Source organism: Rhincodon typus, chromosome 33, assembly GCF_021869965.1.
Source record: "Rhincodon typus isolate 14 chromosome 33, sRhiTyp1.1, whole genome shotgun sequence".
NCBI lineage: Eukaryota > Metazoa > Chordata > Chondrichthyes > Orectolobiformes > Rhincodontidae > Rhincodon > Rhincodon typus.
Window position 1 is genome coordinate 6,826,493 of NC_063364.1, and position 18,810 is coordinate 6,845,302.

At 40.4% G+C, this 18,810-nt stretch overlaps 1 protein-coding gene across 1 annotated transcript in view; it reads left to right on the forward strand.

Moving 5' to 3' along the window:
* LOC109913313 (lamin-L(III)-like) overlaps positions 1-18,810 on the forward strand; it is an 86,516-nt gene that overhangs the window by 48,927 nt on the left and 18,779 nt on the right. Inside the window, exons 2-6 of the mRNA XM_048615717.1 lie at positions 728-898; positions 8,763-8,888; positions 13,745-13,965; positions 17,714-17,927; positions 18,539-18,646. Coding sequence (XP_048471674.1) covers positions 728-898; positions 8,763-8,888; positions 13,745-13,965; positions 17,714-17,927; positions 18,539-18,646 — 840 coding nt within the window. The remainder of the gene's footprint in view (positions 1-727; positions 899-8,762; positions 8,889-13,744; positions 13,966-17,713; positions 17,928-18,538; positions 18,647-18,810) is intronic.

Below are 18,810 nucleotides of genomic sequence, written 5' to 3' on the forward strand. Positions count from 1 at the left end.
TGTACCTAAGATGGCACTGTTCCTAATTCTCCCCATACCCTTTGATCTTCTTAGCTATAGGAACAACATCTAACTCATTCTTCAAAACAGTCAATGCTTTGGTCCCGACTGCTTTCTGTGGTAAAGGATCCCACTGGCTTAACCACTCTCTGGGTGAAGAAATTTCATCTCCTCTCAGTCCTAAATTTTGGAAGAGTGAAATTTGAATTTTAAGGGAGCCATTGTCGAGACTTTTTAAACAAGTTTTATTTTGTTCACTTCTCTGACAATAAGATGCTTTTGCAATACAAACGTTTTTTTTTTAATAAACCTTCTGTGTTTTCCCCCCCCCCCCCACCCCCCGCCTCCAACAACATATCGGACCTTCTGCCACCAAAATGATCGATATGTGACTACAATGATTCAGCCAGTCTGCAACTAATTTTCCTTTCTTTTTCAACGTGACAATTCAGTACAATGGACAACGCAGTTGGCATCTCCTATCCCATGGTTCCTGGCATTGGTGATCCACTATCCAGTGCCAACATGCTCCATTTGGTGTAGAAAATTCTGGAAATTAAGACTGATCCAAACTTGATGGAGAACAGAAGATTTCCCATTTGGCTGGGCAGTTTCTTGCACAGTTCTTTATTTAATGTCCTGCGTATTTGGAAATATTTATGATGAATTGAGTGAACCGTTTGTCTTTTTTTTTTGTTTTTTACTGAGTTAATGCTTATTCACTTAGGAAATCACGGAAACTAAGAGGCAGCATGAAACCAGACTCCGAGAAATTGAGACTGGTAGTCAACAGGAGTATGAGAGCAAACTAGCTGAGGTACTTCAGCAGCTAAGGGCTGATCAATATCAACAGATCAAACAATACAAGGAACAACTAGAAGAAAACTTTCATGCTAAGGTAACATTTACTGTCCGAAAATTTCTGTGGAATATTATGTTAAAATATTAATCATATTCTATTCCTCTGATGTTATTACTTAAAGAAATATGAAGAAAATGAGAACATTGTATGATGAAGCAAAAGTTGATACAATTTTCATTCTTGGAATATGCCAGCATTTCTTAAATATCCATAATTGCATTTGAGAATATATTGGTGATGACTGAGTTGCTGATTTTATCCATGGTGCTGTGGGCCTGAGGGAGCTTGATAGAATGGATGCTGGGAGGATGAGAAGTAGGCAGCACTGTTTAAATTAAGGGCTCTCCCATTTACGATAGTGATGGGGAGAGTCATGAGCCTTTGCTGTCTGAGAATGAAAACTCCAGTGGTAGCTGGATTATTGATTTAGCCTGATCGACCAATTTGTAGAGGGTTATGGGGAGCAGAAAGAAAGTGATTTAACCAACATTTGATCAGCCATGACATCAACAGGAGACTGGCTTGAGGCACCAAATGACCACTTCCAGCTCCTATTATGACGTCTCAGGAGTCTTGGCACCGTGTGGTGAGAGGACGTTAAAAAATAAGATGTTTGTTTTGGGGGTCAGCTGAGAGGGAGATGCACTTTGACTGGCCAGTTTGAGAAGAGAGGTCATGTTTCAGACTGATTCTGCAATGGAGCTGAGCAAAATAAAAATTATATCACGTTGCAGAATCTACTTGAGTGGCAAGAGGAACAGGAGATCATTGAAATGAGACAAGACTTGCTAAAACCATTACATACACTAATTAATTGTAAATTAAGAATCTTTTTACAATCATTTATAATCTGGTAACTGGTTCCAACTTAATATCAGAACTGCAAACCTGATGAGGGTAAAATGTGGCCAGCAGTCCCCTGGTTTATCATCCCAGATTATGCTATTGTGCATCTAGATTAGGGGTTCTCGGATGGTTAAATAGATCTTGGGGACTATCAGTTAGTAAACAGCAAGGGCAACCTTGTGGGTGGGCACCCAGCTGAATGGATGTGACGGTCAAGAGTAAATGAGCTCACCCTTTTAGTCGCCAACTACTCCTTGTGCCCCCTCTGTGACCAAACCCCCAAAAATCTTTCCCAGCTCCAGCTAAGGATAGGCAGACTATACAGGCTCATCCATGTCTCTTAGATCTGCAAATAAGTACCTGTTGTCCTAAAAACAGCATTAGAACACACACTTTACATTTATCTCTTTCATATAATGAATTTTGTAATTTAGATGCAGTGGGTCCCTTCTTGGTGATATATTTGTAAAAACATCATTCAGCTAAAAGATGTTTTGAGAGAGAGGAGAGCCACCAGTTCGTGTTGTGAAATAAACTGAGGGAAATGATGCTCTTAACAGGAGTAATAAGCAATGTAGAGTCTGGGAGAATATCAAAATGTGTAATGTCATGATGTTGATTATTTGTCCCTACACTGCTGAGGGAAATTAATGGTGATTGCTTTTAAATGACTGCCTATTTGGTTTTAATCAATCTCTTCTCCATTGCCAAATAGCAACAGATACAAGGTTCACCCATGTGATGAAATGACTAACATTGATCAAGTAGCCGTCTGCTATGTTTACGATCTTTATAGGCTTTGTATATGTCTCGTTGAGTGTTATGTGATCAAGACTCATGGTTCTGCGTTATCCTGACTTTTTACATTGTATGTGATAGTTTCACAAGTCTCTCTCTCTTCACCCCCTCCTCAGGCGTCTTTTACAAGCTTCCTTTTAAATCAGTGCCATGGAATTCACGGCTGTGCTGCCAAGTGATGTATGTTAGACTGTAGTGTTTACTGATTGCCAGTGGTGAATTAAACCAAAATGTGATCGAAAGTTTGAACATGCCGCAGTGAGCACCATGGCAAGTCAGAGTGATTATCTAATGTCTGATCCAGATCCAAGACACATTCTGCTGCCTAATCAGGGAAACACCATGAGGAAATGCCCTGCAGTGAATGTTATTGCACTCTTCCAAATATGTATTTTCCTTAAACATTTATCTAGAAATTAATTAATCTTGTACATAGTATCAATTATTTTCTTTGCTTGCAGTGATTTAGAATATCCACAAAGCCTATTTATTAGAAATATTATATTCCAGCAGTTTTTATTTTAAATTCCTCAAGTTTCACAGAGGTATTTACTAACATCAGTCAAGGCTCTGATTTCTAGGTTATGTCCCTTAATCCTGGACTCCACAACCATTGCTAATGGTTTCCCTTTCTCGTATCAATTCCCCTTTTATATTGTCCGACAATGGTTAATTGAGCATGTTGAGGATTGTATGTTTTCTTTTATTTTTGAGACTATGTGCCAAAAAACAAGCTGTAAACCAGAGGATGGGGAAAGTCTTGAGAGACAACAAAGTTGAACAAAAAATAAACACAGGGAGAAAATAAAAAGAGTAAACTAGCAAGTAGTATGAAAATGGAGTAAGATGTTGTTTAAATGTTTAAGAAGGAACACAGCGGCCAAAATGAACATGGACCCTCTCGTGAACTTGATTGGAGAAATAAAAAAATGCGGCACCAGGAAATGGCAGTGGGGATGAATAAGTACTTTGCATCAGACTTCATAGTAAAGGGCATTAATAAAATTCCAGAAATACTAATAATTGAGGTCTAAAGGGGCAGAGGGTGAGAGGAAATAAACACTATATTGCTAGAGAAAGAGTGTTAGGGAAACTAATAGGTTATCACTTCTTTAAAAGTCCTGGACTTAATGTGATGCATCCCTAGGATATTAAGGGAAATAGCTACAGAGATAGTGCATTCACTGGTAGTAATCTTTCAAGAGCCCTTAGATTCAGAAGAAGTCCCAGAGGATTAGAAAACTGCCTATTCTACCTAATAGAGGACAGTTGTGATAAAAGGAGGCATTTTCAGGATGGCAGCCTGTAACTAGTGGAATACCTCTTGGACCAGTGCTGGGAGCATAACTATTTACAAATATTTGTATGTGTATTACAAATTATATATAAATAAAATGTAAGTGAGGATGACATAAGTCTGCAGAAGAATATAGACAGGTTAAGTAAGTGGACTAAAACCTGGCAGATGGAATATGATGTGGGAAAATGTGAAGTTATGAACTTTGGCAAGAAAAATAGAGTAGCTGAATAGGGAACAAACACAAAGCTACAGCACAATAGGATTTGAGGATCGTCATGCATGGATGATAAGATAGTATATAAATTCAACAGGTAATTGGGAAGGCAACTGGAATCTTGACCTTTATATTTCAAAGGGAATGGAGTATAGGAATAGGGGGAATCTTGCTAAAACTAGGTTTAGAGGAATATGGGCCAAACATAGGAAAATTGGACTAGTTCAGTTTGGGAAACCTGGTCGAGATGGACGAGTTTGGTTGAATGGCCTGTTTACATGCTGTATAACTCTGTCTCTAACAAGGCATTAGTCAGAATGCTTAGAGAAGTTTTGGCCCTCTTATCTAAGGAGCTGGCACTGGAGGCAGTCCAGAGAAGATTCACTAGTTTGATCCCAGATATGGAGGGATTTTCTTATGTGGAGAGATTGAGTAGGTTGGGCTTGTACTCGGTGGAGTTTAGAAAAATGAGAGGTGATTTTATTGAGACGTAAGTTTCTCAGGGGATCTGCCAGGGTAGAGTTGGGAAAGTGTTTTACCTTGTGGAAGCATCCAGGCTTAATCTCAGTCAGGGGTTATTCAGTTTGGATAGAGATGAGGATATCTTTCTCTGAGGCTAGTAAATCTTTGGAATTCTTTAACATTGCTGTTTCATTTGGAAGCAGATTAATTATGTTTATGGTTGTTGTCATATGCTCTGGCATGGTGAGGATTCATGTTGTTTGAGCTATCTGATCACCATCCTCTTTCCAACTAGGGATCTTCAGGACCTGGTCTAGTGTGGTAGAGGAAAACCAAATGGTAGCCTAATGAGGAGAGGCTGTTGTTTATTGCATGATAGTTGTTAGGTACCAGTAATAGTCTCTATAAGGATGTCTGAGGAAGACCCAGTTAGTAGGTATTATGAGGGGAGGCGATGGCCTACTAATATTGTCACTGGACTGTTAATCCAGAGACTCTGATAATATTCCAGGAACCTAGGTTTGAATCCTGCCAAGGCAGATGGTGAAATTTGAATTTGACAAAAACATCTGGAATTAAGAATCTAATGATGACCGTGAATCCATTGTTGACTGTCGGGCAAAAAACCCATCTGGTTCACTAATGTCCTTTAGGGAAGGAAACTGCCACCCTTACCTGGTCTGGCCTACATGTGACTCCAGACCCACAGGAATGTGGTTGACTCTGAAGGCAATTAGGGATGGACAGTAAATGCTACCTAGCCAGCAATACCCTCATCCCTTTAATGAATGAATGAAAAAAGAACTCCTTCGAGTTCTAAAGCTGATCTTCTGTCAAGTCCATCTGACATTGTGCTTCAGGTACTCCTCAGTATTAATCCATTAAGACCCTTGCACTCTAATACATTTCCTCCTAAGCTTAATGTTTATACATTTGCATATGTTTTAATTTTTATAAGTTCACAGTCAGTCCCAAGTCTCTCACCTGAGTAGGGGAGTCTAAAACGAGAGGGCGTAGGGTTAAGGTGAGAGGGGAAAGATATAGAAGAGACCTAACAGGCATCTTTTTCCACGGAGAGGGTGGTGTGTGTATGGAATGAGCTGCCAGAGGAAGGTGGTGGAGGCTGGTACAATTACAACATTTAAAAAGCATCCGGATAGGTACATGAGCAGGAATGGGCCAAATGCTGGCAAATGGAACTAGATTAATTTAGGATATCTGTTCGGCATGGAACATGTTGGACCAAAGGGTGTGTTTCCGTGCTGTACATCTGAGACTCTGATTCTCTTGCTTCAAAATTTTGGTGGAATGTGGTTTCATGATCCTCCCAAGATGGGTTCTTATCAGACCTGGAATTCTGGTAGATCTTTAAGTTAACTTCTGTTGGTTTTGATTCTGTTCTTGATGGTGAGCGGTCTGGCAGTTCCTTTTAAACTGGAGAAGCTTTACCTCATGAGTTTCTTTCATGGAGCTAGCAATTTTTGTTTGCATTATCTTGAATCTCTGGACCAGACCATTTTGACTTTTTGACTGTATCCTGGATCTCTAAACGATGCAATTTTCTTCCTGACTATGGAACTAGGTTGACTCGCCTAATAGATGTATGACGCACCAAGTCTTCAATGTGCGAGCAGATTTTTATTCTCAGTAAATCTGTGACGTGTGTAGATTCTTTACTTCAATGTGTTGATAATGTTGAATTTGCTCTCCCTGTTTGCATTACTGGTGAGATTAACATTTTTGCCTCTTTGGCTTGTTATTTGCAGATTTTTGTTTTGTTTCTTGGCATAATCTCTGTCACTGGTTCTTCCTGGAAGTTAGAGATCAAATATTCTGCTTGAACTTGTCACCATTTGACAGCACTGATCACTAAGCAGCGTTGCACTTTGAGGTACATAATTGTTTTGGTTGTGTCAGTTAACTCATTCAGGTATGCAGCTCATTGGCTGCCTGTTTCTGTTTATCTACAAAACCTGCTGAATATAACAGCAGTCTGAACACTCTCTTTTTGGTGTTGATGGCAGTGACAAACATTTCTGCCAATCCAGTTTAGTCACATGTTTCCATCCTGCTGACGATATAAATAAATTTCTTCTGTCAATGCTGCTAATCTTGGTGAATTCTGTCTTCTGCTTGACTTCCATCACAAGTCTAGGGAGACTAATCAAATCTTTTACTGTTTGTTCCATGACTGGCATTCACTAACTGAATGTTCTTTGACTATTGGTCCATGACGGTCTGTCTGCTTGTTGACTTCAAATGGCAGAAGGAGCCAAATTTAAGATTTAATTCCGGTTAAAACACTCATTCATGCTAAGGAGTGTGAATTCTCCAATGTGAAGTACATATAGGTTCTCCACTATCTGACACCCCTTGTGTTGCAGATTGCATGTGGCTTCCCTTTAATCCAAGTGCTATATTTCCTGGAATATATAGCTGAGGGCAATGTTTGTGTAGTTTTGTTTTCTTCTGCACCGACCTCTGTAGTCCATATGGAGCAACAACTTTCGGAAACGTGCATGAAATGTCCGCGCAGCACTCAGCTTCGATGGAATATTGGCTGTAGGCCACGGTGTGTTTTCAACCACAGTACGCTATCTGATTAAAATGCACACCCCTGTATCAAACCTAAACTTAGTGAAAAGCTCATTACCATAAATGTCATCTTGCCACAAAGATTTCACTGCTTATTTTCCCTTCTGAATACCTTTGGCTTATCTCCTATTTATAGCCTGTTCCAGCGCATAAACTACTCACATGAAAAGTAGTTTATTTGACTTCTGCTTGTCTCTGTCCTACTTTGTCACAGTTTCTCTCAGTGACTGAAACAAAATCAAAGTGCTGGAGAAACTCAGCAGGTCTAGCAGCATCTTTGGACATAAAGGCACAGTTAACTTTTTGAGTCCAGTAACCCTTCTGCAGAACTATTATTCTGTGAGTGACCTGTTTTAAGGATGAAATATTCTTTTTTAGTAGCTGGGCACAGCTGGAGCTTGAGGTTTCCTTTCTCTACAGTCGTAATATTGACCTTTTAGTGTCTGTCATTTGTCATACCAATTATAGCAGCTTCTCGCATGTATCTTTAGTGGTTTTAGCATGTGCTGCTGATCACCTGTGATACATTTAATCTTCTTGTTCACTTTCTGTATGGTACTAGAAAAAATTTCTTTTGACTAATAAACCTGACAAGGATACATCACCTGACTTTAGATCTCAGTAATTACCTTTTTACGATGTGATGACATGGTGGCTCAGTGTTTAGCACTGCTGCCTCACAGTGCCAGGGACCTGGGTTCGATTCCAGCCTCGAGCAACTGTCTGTGTGGAGTTTGCACGTTCTCCCTGTGTCTACGTGGTTTTCCTCCAGGTGCTCCGGTTTCCTCCCATAGTCCAAAGATGTGCAGGCTAGGTGGATTGGCCGAGTTAAATTGCCCATGTAGTGTTCAGGGATGTGTAGATTACAGGGGGATGGGTCTGGGTGGGATGCTCTGAGGGTCAGTGTGGACTTGTTGGGTTGAAGGACCTGTTTCCACACTGTAGGGATTCTATGATTAATCATCTACGAACTCTACTAGATGCTGAACTCTTCTATTAGATTCAAGCTTTTTATTTGTTCCAAGGTTAAAGTAATCATCAAAGGCTCTCAGTTCTTCATCAAATGTGTCAGTTTGCTTCTTTTGCATTTTAGTAAGCTGGAACATCATCAGCTATGCATCCAGCTGTACGCAAAATATTATTTATTTGTATAGCTTGAGATTTGGTATCTACTTTGGAAGCAATACTGTATCTAAAGAATTAGTTTCTCCAAAGTCCATTCTATTTGACCAATTCTGAACTTGAACTTTTCCTGACAATATTATTTCCATGCCATGCCTTTCTTGTGATTATCTATTTTCCTTGCGTAAATGGCTTTGAAATTTGTAGTAATTACAATGCTGCTGCCATGTATGATCATACTTTGTGGTTTCCTTGTATTGCTACAGTAAAAATAGAGGATTTCCCTATATTTCTGAGGAAAATAATTCCAGTAATATCTATTCATTGTCAATTGTCATAAATGCACATCTGGTTCATAGTCACTTGGGAAATGAAATAGGCCATCATTGAGTTTTCTGGGTTACAAGTGATTCCAGACCTACAATAGTTGACTGTGGTTGACTCTTAACTGACTCTTAGGTGCTCAAAGAATGTAATGCTTGTACATAACAGTTAGTTGTAATAAATGCCTGGTTTTTTCAGTACCATGATACCCTCCTCCTTCTGCATCTCATGTGTTACAGCTCGAGAGTGCCCAGCTGGCTGCTGCAAAAAGCAGAGAATTTGCTAATGCCGCAAAGGAAGAATTGGCAGCAGCAAAAATGAGGACGGATGATCTAACATCTCAGCTTCATCAATATTGCAGTCAGGTAAAACCTCACTTTATTCCATAGATTTTTTTTTTTTGTCAAAACTGTCAAGTAACCAGACTTTTAATCCTTCTGCAGGATGGAGAAATTTTTGCTCGAAAGTTGTAGCTATAGAATCGTATGGAATGGAAAGAACCCATTTGACCTATTGTGGTGTGTCTGTTTTTCAGTATTGCTCTCCTGTTGGTTTAACGTCCCTGGTCTTCTCCACAATCCTGCAAAATTTCTCTTTTTTTTAAGAAAGGTCTATATTCAGTTTCTTTCTAACAATTAATATTGAAGTTCCTTCTGCCACCTTTCAAGATATTGCTTTCTGGTTCATAAATGTTTGCTTGAATTGTGTTTCTTTACTCTGCACTTGAGTCAGTGTGGTAACTACCTTAAATCTGTACCATTAAGTTCTCAACCCTTGTAATTATTATAAACTAATACTGTAATTCGCCATGTATATAATAATTATTGACGAAGGGTGTTATGATGTTTCTGTTATTTTAGTGAAGTGCACCATCAAAGTTAAATGATGTAGTCCAGGGGTTTTCATCTGAGGGTCACAACTGTCCAGTGGTCCATAAGAAAGTTCAAAGCAGGCTGTCAGGAAAAAAAAATTGAAACGTTTGCTTTAATCCATTATGTCAATTGGCCACCAATCTGTTAAGTGATTTATAACTGAACTTGAGCTTTTGACTTAGAACTAGTCAATGTCTATTGATCTATTAGTGCTTTGCAAAGCTGATAGACAACAGGTGAGGCAGGCTGACCCTGAGCAGGGGGCTGACTCCAAAAGGCATACATTGAGGTTGTCATCAAGCATTGTGAAGATAGCTGAAGTATTTCTTCCACAGCACAGGAATAATGAAAGAACTTACGGTTTTTAAAAAAATGGAGAATGATCTTTTCAGGCCCTCTCTCGAGTGCCTGTAAGTTTGGGTTTTAAGACTGGTTTAGATCATGCCATAGTGTCATAGATAGTCCTTGAAATGTTACGGTCTGGAAGGAGACCATTTGGCCCTTTTCGTTGATGACCGTCATCAAGCATCGATCTGTACTAATTCCATTTTCCAGCACTTGGCCCACAGTCTTGTTAACTGTGGGGTTTCAAGTGTTCATCCTTAAAAATCTTGAGATATCTGCCTCTACCAACTTCTTGTGCAATGAGGTCCAGATAGGCACCACCCTTTTCCTCAAATCTCCTCTAAACCTCCGGTACCTCACCTTTAAAACTGTGCCCTTTGGCTATCTACTAAAGGGAAAATCTCTTCCTATTTACGCCCCTCATAACTTAATGCGTTTCAATCAGTACCTCACCCCTCAGCTTTCACTGCTCCAAGCAGAATAACCCAGCCTATCTAGCCTGTCTTCATAGCAGAATTGTTCTAGCCCAGACCACATCGCGGTGAATCTCCTCTTCACCCTCTCTCGTGCAATCACACCCTTCTTTCCTATCGTGAGGTGAATAGAGCTATGTGCTATACTCCAACTATGGCCTAGTTAACATTATGTACAATCTATCATGACCTCCTCACTCTTGTATTTGAGGCCTTGACTAATAAAGGAAAGTATTCCATGTGCCACCTTAACCACCTTATCTACCTGTCCTGTGCCTTCTAGGATCTGTGGGCATGCACACCATGGTCCCTCTGTTCCCCTTATTTCCTAGGGTCTGACCATTCAAAATGTACTTCCTTGCCTGGTTAACCTCCTAAATGCATCAGCTCATACCTTTTCAGGATTAAATTCCATGTGCCATTGTTCAGCTCATCTATGCCAGCTTTCCTCCTTGGTATTTACCACACCATCAAATTTTGACATCTGTGATTACTGATTATACCTCCCGTGTTCATGTCTCAATCTTTTAATGTATAGTACAAACAGCAAGAACCCAGCAGTGAGCGGCACGGTGGCTCAGTAGTTAGCATTGCTGCCTCACAGTGCTAGGGACCCGGGTTCGATTCCATCCTTGGGCAGCTGTCTGCGTGGGTTTCCGCCAGGTGCTCTGGTTTCCTCTGACAGTCCAAACATGTGCAGGTTAGGTGGATTGGCCATGGTTAATATTGGTTACGGGGATAGGTAGAGGTTTGGTTCTGGGTGGGAAAGCTCTTCGGAGAGTCGGCGTGGACACGATGGACCAAATGGCCTGCTTCCACACTGTAATGATTCTGTGAGCCCTGCAGTCCACCAGCAGGGACAGACATACATTGACAAAAACCACCTTCAACCATTACCCTCTGCTTCCTGCCACTAAGCCAGTTTTGGATCTTCGAACATAGAACATGGAACAGTACAGGCCCTTCAGCCCATGATGTTGTGCCAACCTATTATCCTACAAAGATCAAACTACCCTGCATACCCTACATTTTACTATCATCCCTGTGCCTATCCAAGAGTTGCTTAAATGTCCCTAAATTATCTGACTCCACTACCACTGCTGGCAGCGCATTCCACACGCCCACCACTCTGTGTAAAGAACCTACCTCTGACATCTCCCCTATACCTTCTTCAATCACCTTAAAATTATGCCCCCTCGTAATAGTCATTTCTGCCCGGGGAAAAAGTCTCTGGGTATCCACTGTGTCTATGCCGCTCATCATCTTGTAAACCTCTATCAGGCCACCTCTCATCCTTCTTCGCTCCAATGAAAAAAGCCCTAGCTCCCTCAACCTTTCCTCATAAGACATGCCCTCCAGTCCAGGCAGCATCCTGGTAAATCTCCTCTGCACCCTCTCTAAAGCTTCCACATCTTTCCTATAATGAGGTGACCAGAACTGAACACACTATTCCAAGTGTGGTCTAACCAGGGTTTTATAGAGCTGCAGCATAACCTCACGGCTCTTAAACTCAATTCCCCTGCCAATGAAAGCCAACGCACCATACACCTTCTTTACAACCCTATCAACTTGGGTAGCAACTTTGAGGGATCTATGGATGTGGACCCCAAGATCCCTCTGTCCCTCCACACTGCCGAGAATCCTGCCTTTAACCCTGTATTGTATTCAAATTCGACCTTCCAAAATGAATCACTTCGCACTTTTCTGGGTTGAATTCCATCTGCCACTTCTTTGCCCAGCTCTGCACCTGTCAATGTCCCATTGCAACCTACAACAGCCCTCCACGCTGTCCACAGCTCCACCAACCTTTGTGTCATCCGCAAACTTACTAACCCACCCTTCTACATCCTCATCCAAGTCATTTATAAAGATCACAAAGAGATCTTGTTTGCTAAATTTCCCTGGATCCCATTGGCTCTTAGTTTCCTAACCAGTCTGCAATGCAAGACCTTCACAAAAGCCTTACTGACGTTCGTGCAGATTATATCAACTGCACTACCCTCATTTATGCACATAGTTACAGACATTATGAAATATTCAATCTGCTTTGTTTGACATGACCTCATCCTGACAAAGCCAGGTTGACTGTCCTTGAATAATCCTCGAAGTGGAGATTAATTCTGTTCCTCAGAATTCTTTAAAATGGTTTTCCCGCCACTACTATTGGACTTATCCATCTGTTAATTTTCTCTGTTAATTTGCCTTTCATTTGTTGCTAGTGGGAAAATGAAATAGCATTCTATTTGGCGCGGCACGGTGGCCCGGTGGTTAGCACTGCTGCCTGACAGCGCCAGGGTCCCAGGTTCAATTCCACCCTCGAGTGACTGTCTGTGTGGAGTTTGCACATTCTCCCCGTGTGTCTGCGAGGGTTTCCTCCGGGTGCTCCGGTTTCCTCCCACAGTCCAAAGACGTGCAGGTTAGGCGGACTGGCCACGCTAAATTACCGTAGAGTTTAGTGATGTGTAGATTAGGTGGGCTTTGGGGGAATGGGTCTGGGTGGGATGCTCTGAGGGTTGGTGTGGACATGTTGGGCCTAAGGGCCTGTTTCCACACTGTAGGGATTCTTTGAATGATCTATGAATTTTCAGTTGTGGATTCAAAAGGCGTTGATAAAACAGATTCATTTTTGAATTGTTTCTGTAATAATTTGATATAATGTTTGTTTGTTTGTTTGTGTTAGAGATAGAGTTTCTTCTTCAAAGATTTCAGAAGATACGTAGGGTTCTTTCACAGCCTCATTCTTACACACAAAAGGCATAGTTACTGCCCAAAACTAAATGCTTTTACTCAAGATTGTTATGTGACCAAGTTTTAATGCTTTTTTAAAAAAAAGTAGTGCTGGATAGGGCCTAATTTGAATGATTGACCTTTTGCTTCTATGAGTTCTTCACAGAATTGGAGAACTGGTCCAACACAGAAGGAAACCATTTAGCCCATTTCAACACTGGCTCTCCAAATGAGCAACTAACTCAGTGCCATTTTTCCAGCTTTTCACCATTACCTTGACCATTCTTCCTCTTCATATAGTAGCCCTATTTCCCCTTTGAATGCTTTGATTGGACCTTTCTCCAACACCAATAAGGTTAGGTGGTTTTGGCCATGCTAAATTGCCCGTAATACTTGGGGATTGTGTAGGTTAGGTGGATTAGCTGTGGGAAATGCAGGGTCACAGGGATTGGGTGGGGGAGGGGTCGGTCTGGGTGGAATACTCACTGGATGGTTAGTGTGGACTTGATGGGCTGAATGGTCTGCTTCCACACTTTAGGGATTCTATGATTCTACATTCTGAAAGTGTATTCCAGGCTTGGTATGCAAAAAGACTTTTCTTAATTGGTTGTATTTCTTTTGACAATTACTCTTAGAAATTATTTTCTGGCAAGGTTTTTTTTGGGTGTTCAGGAACTCCAGACTTGTCCACAGAATGGACACTTAGGTTTAAGAGGAGCTTTGTTCTTGCAGACTATTTTTTTTCTTTTTTAAAAAGTTGTCTTTTACCTTCCCTCTTTTTTTTTATTCTTTGATTTTTCTCAGATTTCTACTCTGAAAGCTAAAGTTCAGGATTTGGAAACAACAGTAGACCATGAAAAGGCAGTTAGCCAACAACGACTGGTAGACAAGGACCAAGAAGTTGCTGAAATTCGTGAGAAAATGGTGGTCCAGTTGGAGGAGTATGAAGAGCTATTGGGTGTGAAATTGGCTTTGGACATGGAAATAAATGCTTATAGAAAGATGCTAGAGGGAGAGGAGCAAAGGTGAGCTCCTTGTATATGGTGCTTTATTTACTGGCTCTTTCTTTTATGGCCCCAAAAAATTGTTTTTTCATTACTTGGCATTTAAATCAGCCCCTCCCCTTTTTAGGCATGACACACCTCATCTTTTAACCCTGGTACCTTTCTAACTGGGCCCAGAAATCAAGTATGTGACGTAGGGGTGTGTTGCCAAAATGCATTGGAGTAGAAGACATACACACTTTTTGCATCAGAAACCAGTGCCATTTCAAAATGATGACCACTCACATCTGCAGTGTACTCCTATCCTTAGCATACATGTCAACACTCCACCCCTTCCTTTTCGGAGGGACTTGTTGATGATCTAAAAATTGACTTATGTACTGACATCAACACCATCAGCAATATTTCATTGCTTAGAAATCTATGTGAAACAATGCTTCTGTTGGAGATTCTACTTATTTCCTTGTTTCTGTTGAGCATTGCATGACCTTCAATGGTCTTTATAGGCACTGTGTGAACCTACATTGCTGTAATTTCTTACAAAGTACACTGCTGTGTTATGTTACATTATGTGCCTATTTTCTCCTCATCTGTATCGCTTTCTTATCTATATGCAAATCTGTGGTTTTGCTATAAAGATACAAAGCACAGGTCAGATCACGTGGAATACTGTGAACAGCTTTGGGCCACTTATCTAAGGAAAGATGTACTGGCATTGGTGACAGTCCAGAGAAGGTTCATTGAGCTGATACTAGGTGTGGAGGGACTGTCATGGGAGGAAAGATTGAATGGGTTGGATATGTACTCATAGAAGAATGAGAAGTGACCTTATTGAAATATACAAGATTCTTGGTGGACATCAGAGTAAATGCGGAAGTGTTTCTCCTTTTGGGAGAGTCTATACCCAAAAGTCATAATTGCAGAGTAAGGGGGTCTCTCATTTTCAGACAGAGATGAGGAGGAATTTCTTCTCTCTGGTTGTGAATCTGTGGAATTCTTTACCACAGAGGGCTGTTGAGGGACAGTATATTCAAGGTTGTGATAGACAGATTTCTAATCTGTAAGGGAATCAAGAGTTGTGGGGAAAAGATAGGAAAGTGGAGTTGGTGTTATCAGATCAACAGTGATCTCATTGAATGGTGAAGCAGACTTCACCAGCTCCACTTTCCTGCCTTTTCCCCTAAGAATCTTGTATGTTCCAATAAGGTCACCTCTCATTCTGCTATATTTCAATGAGTACATATCCAACCCATTCAATTTCTGCTCCTATGACAGCCTCTCCATACCTACTATCAGCTAAATGAACCTTCTTTGGACTGTCTCCAATGCAAGTATATCTTTCCGGAGATAAGTGACCCAAAACTGTTCACAGAATTCCATCTATGATCTGATTATTGCTTTGTATCTTTATAACAAATCATCCTACTTGTATACTCCATTGCCTTTGAAGTAAAGGCCAGCATTCTGTTAGCTTTCCCTATTACCGACCGAACTTGGATGCTAGCTTTTAGTGATTCTTGGATGTGTACTCCTACATCCTTCTGTTCAATAGCTTTCTGCAGTGTTTCTCCATTTAAATAATAATCAGCTCCTCTATTCTTCCTGCCAGACTGCATAACTTCATATTTCCCTACATTATATTCAGTCTGCCAAATTTTTGCCCACTTGCTTAATCTTTCTATACCCCTTTGGAGACTCTTTGTCATCCTCTGGCCTTGCCTTCTGACTAATTTCAGCAGGGAGGTAATAAAAGTAGGGATCTTTTGCTTAAAATTGTGCGAGGGACTCGTCAGACAACAGCTGGAATGCTGGGAACAGTTTGAGCCCCTCACCTAAGGAAAAATATACTGGCTTTGAAGGCAGTCCAGAAAGGGTTCACCAGGTTGATAGCAGTTATGGTATTCATTATGGAATATGAAGGGGCCAAAATTGGCAGAGTATAACCATGTCGGTAGGAGATGGGATTAGGTTGGCAGCGTATGGTTGCTGTATTAGTCTGAAAGAGATCAGAGACTGTAGATAAATTTGAAAATGTGGATAAGACTTTTAAAATCAAGCCATTTTCTTAACTGAGAGTCAGTATAGATAGATGAACACTGGAGAAATGGGGGTTGGAAATTAGTGCAAGTTAGGAATTGTGCAGCAGAGTTTGAATGATCCCAGGTTTGCAGAGGATAGACCTAGGTAGGTGAGAATGCTTGAGTCTAGAGGTAACAAAGGCATGTTGAAGATTTCCATATCAGAGAAGCTGAGGTAAGGTCAAAGTTGGATGGTTTTGCAGTGGTTGGGATGCTGTAAATATGGTAGGAACCTCACTGGAGTTGCATATAATGATAAGGTTGTGAACAAGTTGATTGACCCTGGACATTCACCAGGGGGTGCAGTGAGATCAGTGCAAGGGAACAGATTTTGAAATGTGGCCACAAACTGTGGCATCTGTTTCCTGTATTTAATTGACTGAAATTTCTACCCATCCCATAATGCTCCACATCTCAAATTTTAGCTGTAGTTCCTCTGGATATATGTGGGATTATTTGAATGAATGACAGTTTAGAATGACTAAGAAAATGGGATCACATTGGATCATCAAAGTGACAACTTTGACCATAATGCCTCTAACCCAGGCTCTCGGGTCATGCTGCTGTTCCATTTATTTTTCCTTTGTTTATATAAATCAATAGAACTGAACTGTCATGAAATCCCAAGTCTTTCTGTTAGAACTGAGGCAGAATGTCAAAGCTAGGGGCGACCTTTGTGACATAACGGAAGCACAAAGTACCTTTCTGCTGATTTAATTGACTGCTGTATCCCTACAGTGTAGAAATGCTGCTGTCCGCTAAAGAATAGCAAACATTCAACAAGTATGTAATAGCACCAATCAGTAAATCGACAATCAGTTTTGAATTAATCAGTGCAGCAGTGTGATAGTTTCCAATGCGCAGTATGATGAAAATACAAAATGATTCGGAAAATGTAGCTGTTGCACGAAGTTGAGTAAATTCACATTTAAATAGAAGTAAGGAAAATGTGACAATGATTAAAGCGTTGGAGGAAAGTAGGATTGGAGATACAGTTCCAACAGGAGCTAACATAAATAAATATCCATGGTCTATACCAAAATTATTTGAAATAGGAACTAGAAAGTGTAATAGTTCCTCTGGTGTTAAATAATGCCACTGAACTAGGAATCCAGAGGCTTAGATAGTATTAGAAAGACATGAGTTCAGTTCCCATCGCTGCAGATGATGGAACTTCATTCAACAGCTACTTTTGCCAAATCATTCCATTGATTGATCATTCCTTGCATTGAAAATATCATTCCACTGCAGACGATGGAATTCTATTAATAAAGTCTGGAATAAAAGAGCTCATCTCTATAATGCTGCCTTAAGACTACCCTCAACTTTCATGAAGACCCATCTGGTTTTCTAACTCTGCTGCCCTTATGTCGCCTGGTCTTACATATGACTTCAGATCTATAGCGACAGGGTTGACTCTTAACTGCCTGGCAAGCCATTCATTTGAAGAGCAATTAGGGATAAGCAGCTAACACTGGCCTTGCCAGTGACACCGATGTCCGATGAAAGAATTAAAAAAAAAAAAAAAAAAAGCTGCAAGGAAGGTTGTTCACGCTGTAATGTGACTTCACTTTTAGTGAGCTTTTGTCAGTAAATTTCCAATGGCGATATGAAACCTATAGAGAGTGAAATTGGGAACCATCCATGCAACAAATGTTTTTTAACCTCTGAAATATTGTCTAATGTTACAGACTCGATTTGACTCCTACTCCAGCTTCACGTAATGTGGTCCGCACCTCAAGCAGTGTCCCAACATTCCGAGGAACGAAGCGCAAATTGTCCGAAGCAGAGATTGCCAGCTGCAATTATGAAACACGTGAACATATGTTCTCCATAGGGAAAATTATTTTAGAAGAAATTGATAACGAAGGAAAATTTGTCAAATTAAAGAATATTTCTGATGAGGTAAAGATCCATCTGGAGTTTGTTGCCTTTATCTTACAGCAGCAAAATGCAATTGTTGATTTGCTAATTAGGAACCTAGGAGCTGGCATAATCGATTCAGCCCTTTTGAGCCTGCTTCCACATTCTAGAAGTATTTCCTACTCATTACAGTTCTAAAAGGCTTCCCTTTTATTCAAAGACTGTACTCTAGTTACTCATCAACATCTACCCCGTCTATCCCTTTTTAATATTATAAGTTTCTGTGAGATCCTTCTCATTCTTCTCAACTCAATAGAATACGGGGACAGTCAATCTCTCCTCAGACACTTACACTCCCACAGTCCAAAGATGTGTAGGTTGGGTGGATTGGCCATGTGAAATGCAGGGTCACTGGGATAGGGTGGGTGGGGTGGGGTGCTGTTCGGAGGGTTGGTGTGGACTCAATGGGCCAAATGGCCTGCTTACACGTTGTAAGGATTCTATGATGCTATTCTATGAAAAATGGACAAAATGACTATTTTTAATGAAACATACATTTTAGAAAATATCTTGCAAAAAGTCAATTTTGAACAAATTGTTGCTTTGTATTCTCAATTTTTCAAGTATGAAATATTTGTCAACATTCTTTATAGGATCAGCCATTAAGTGGATGGGCAATAAGGAGACAGTTTCAGGATTTGACCCAATTTACGTACAAATTTCCTGCACGTTTTACACTTAAACCGAAGCAAGCTGTAACTGTAAGTATTTACCTAGAGCTTTAGTACTTTCCATATAAAATATCCAGGTAAAAGAAAGTTACTGCCACTAGAAAATGAGATTTATTCTTTCATACACAGCATTTCAGTATAATTTCATTGCTTGTATTTAAGGCTAATTTCCCATCTTTCATTGCATAGTGCTA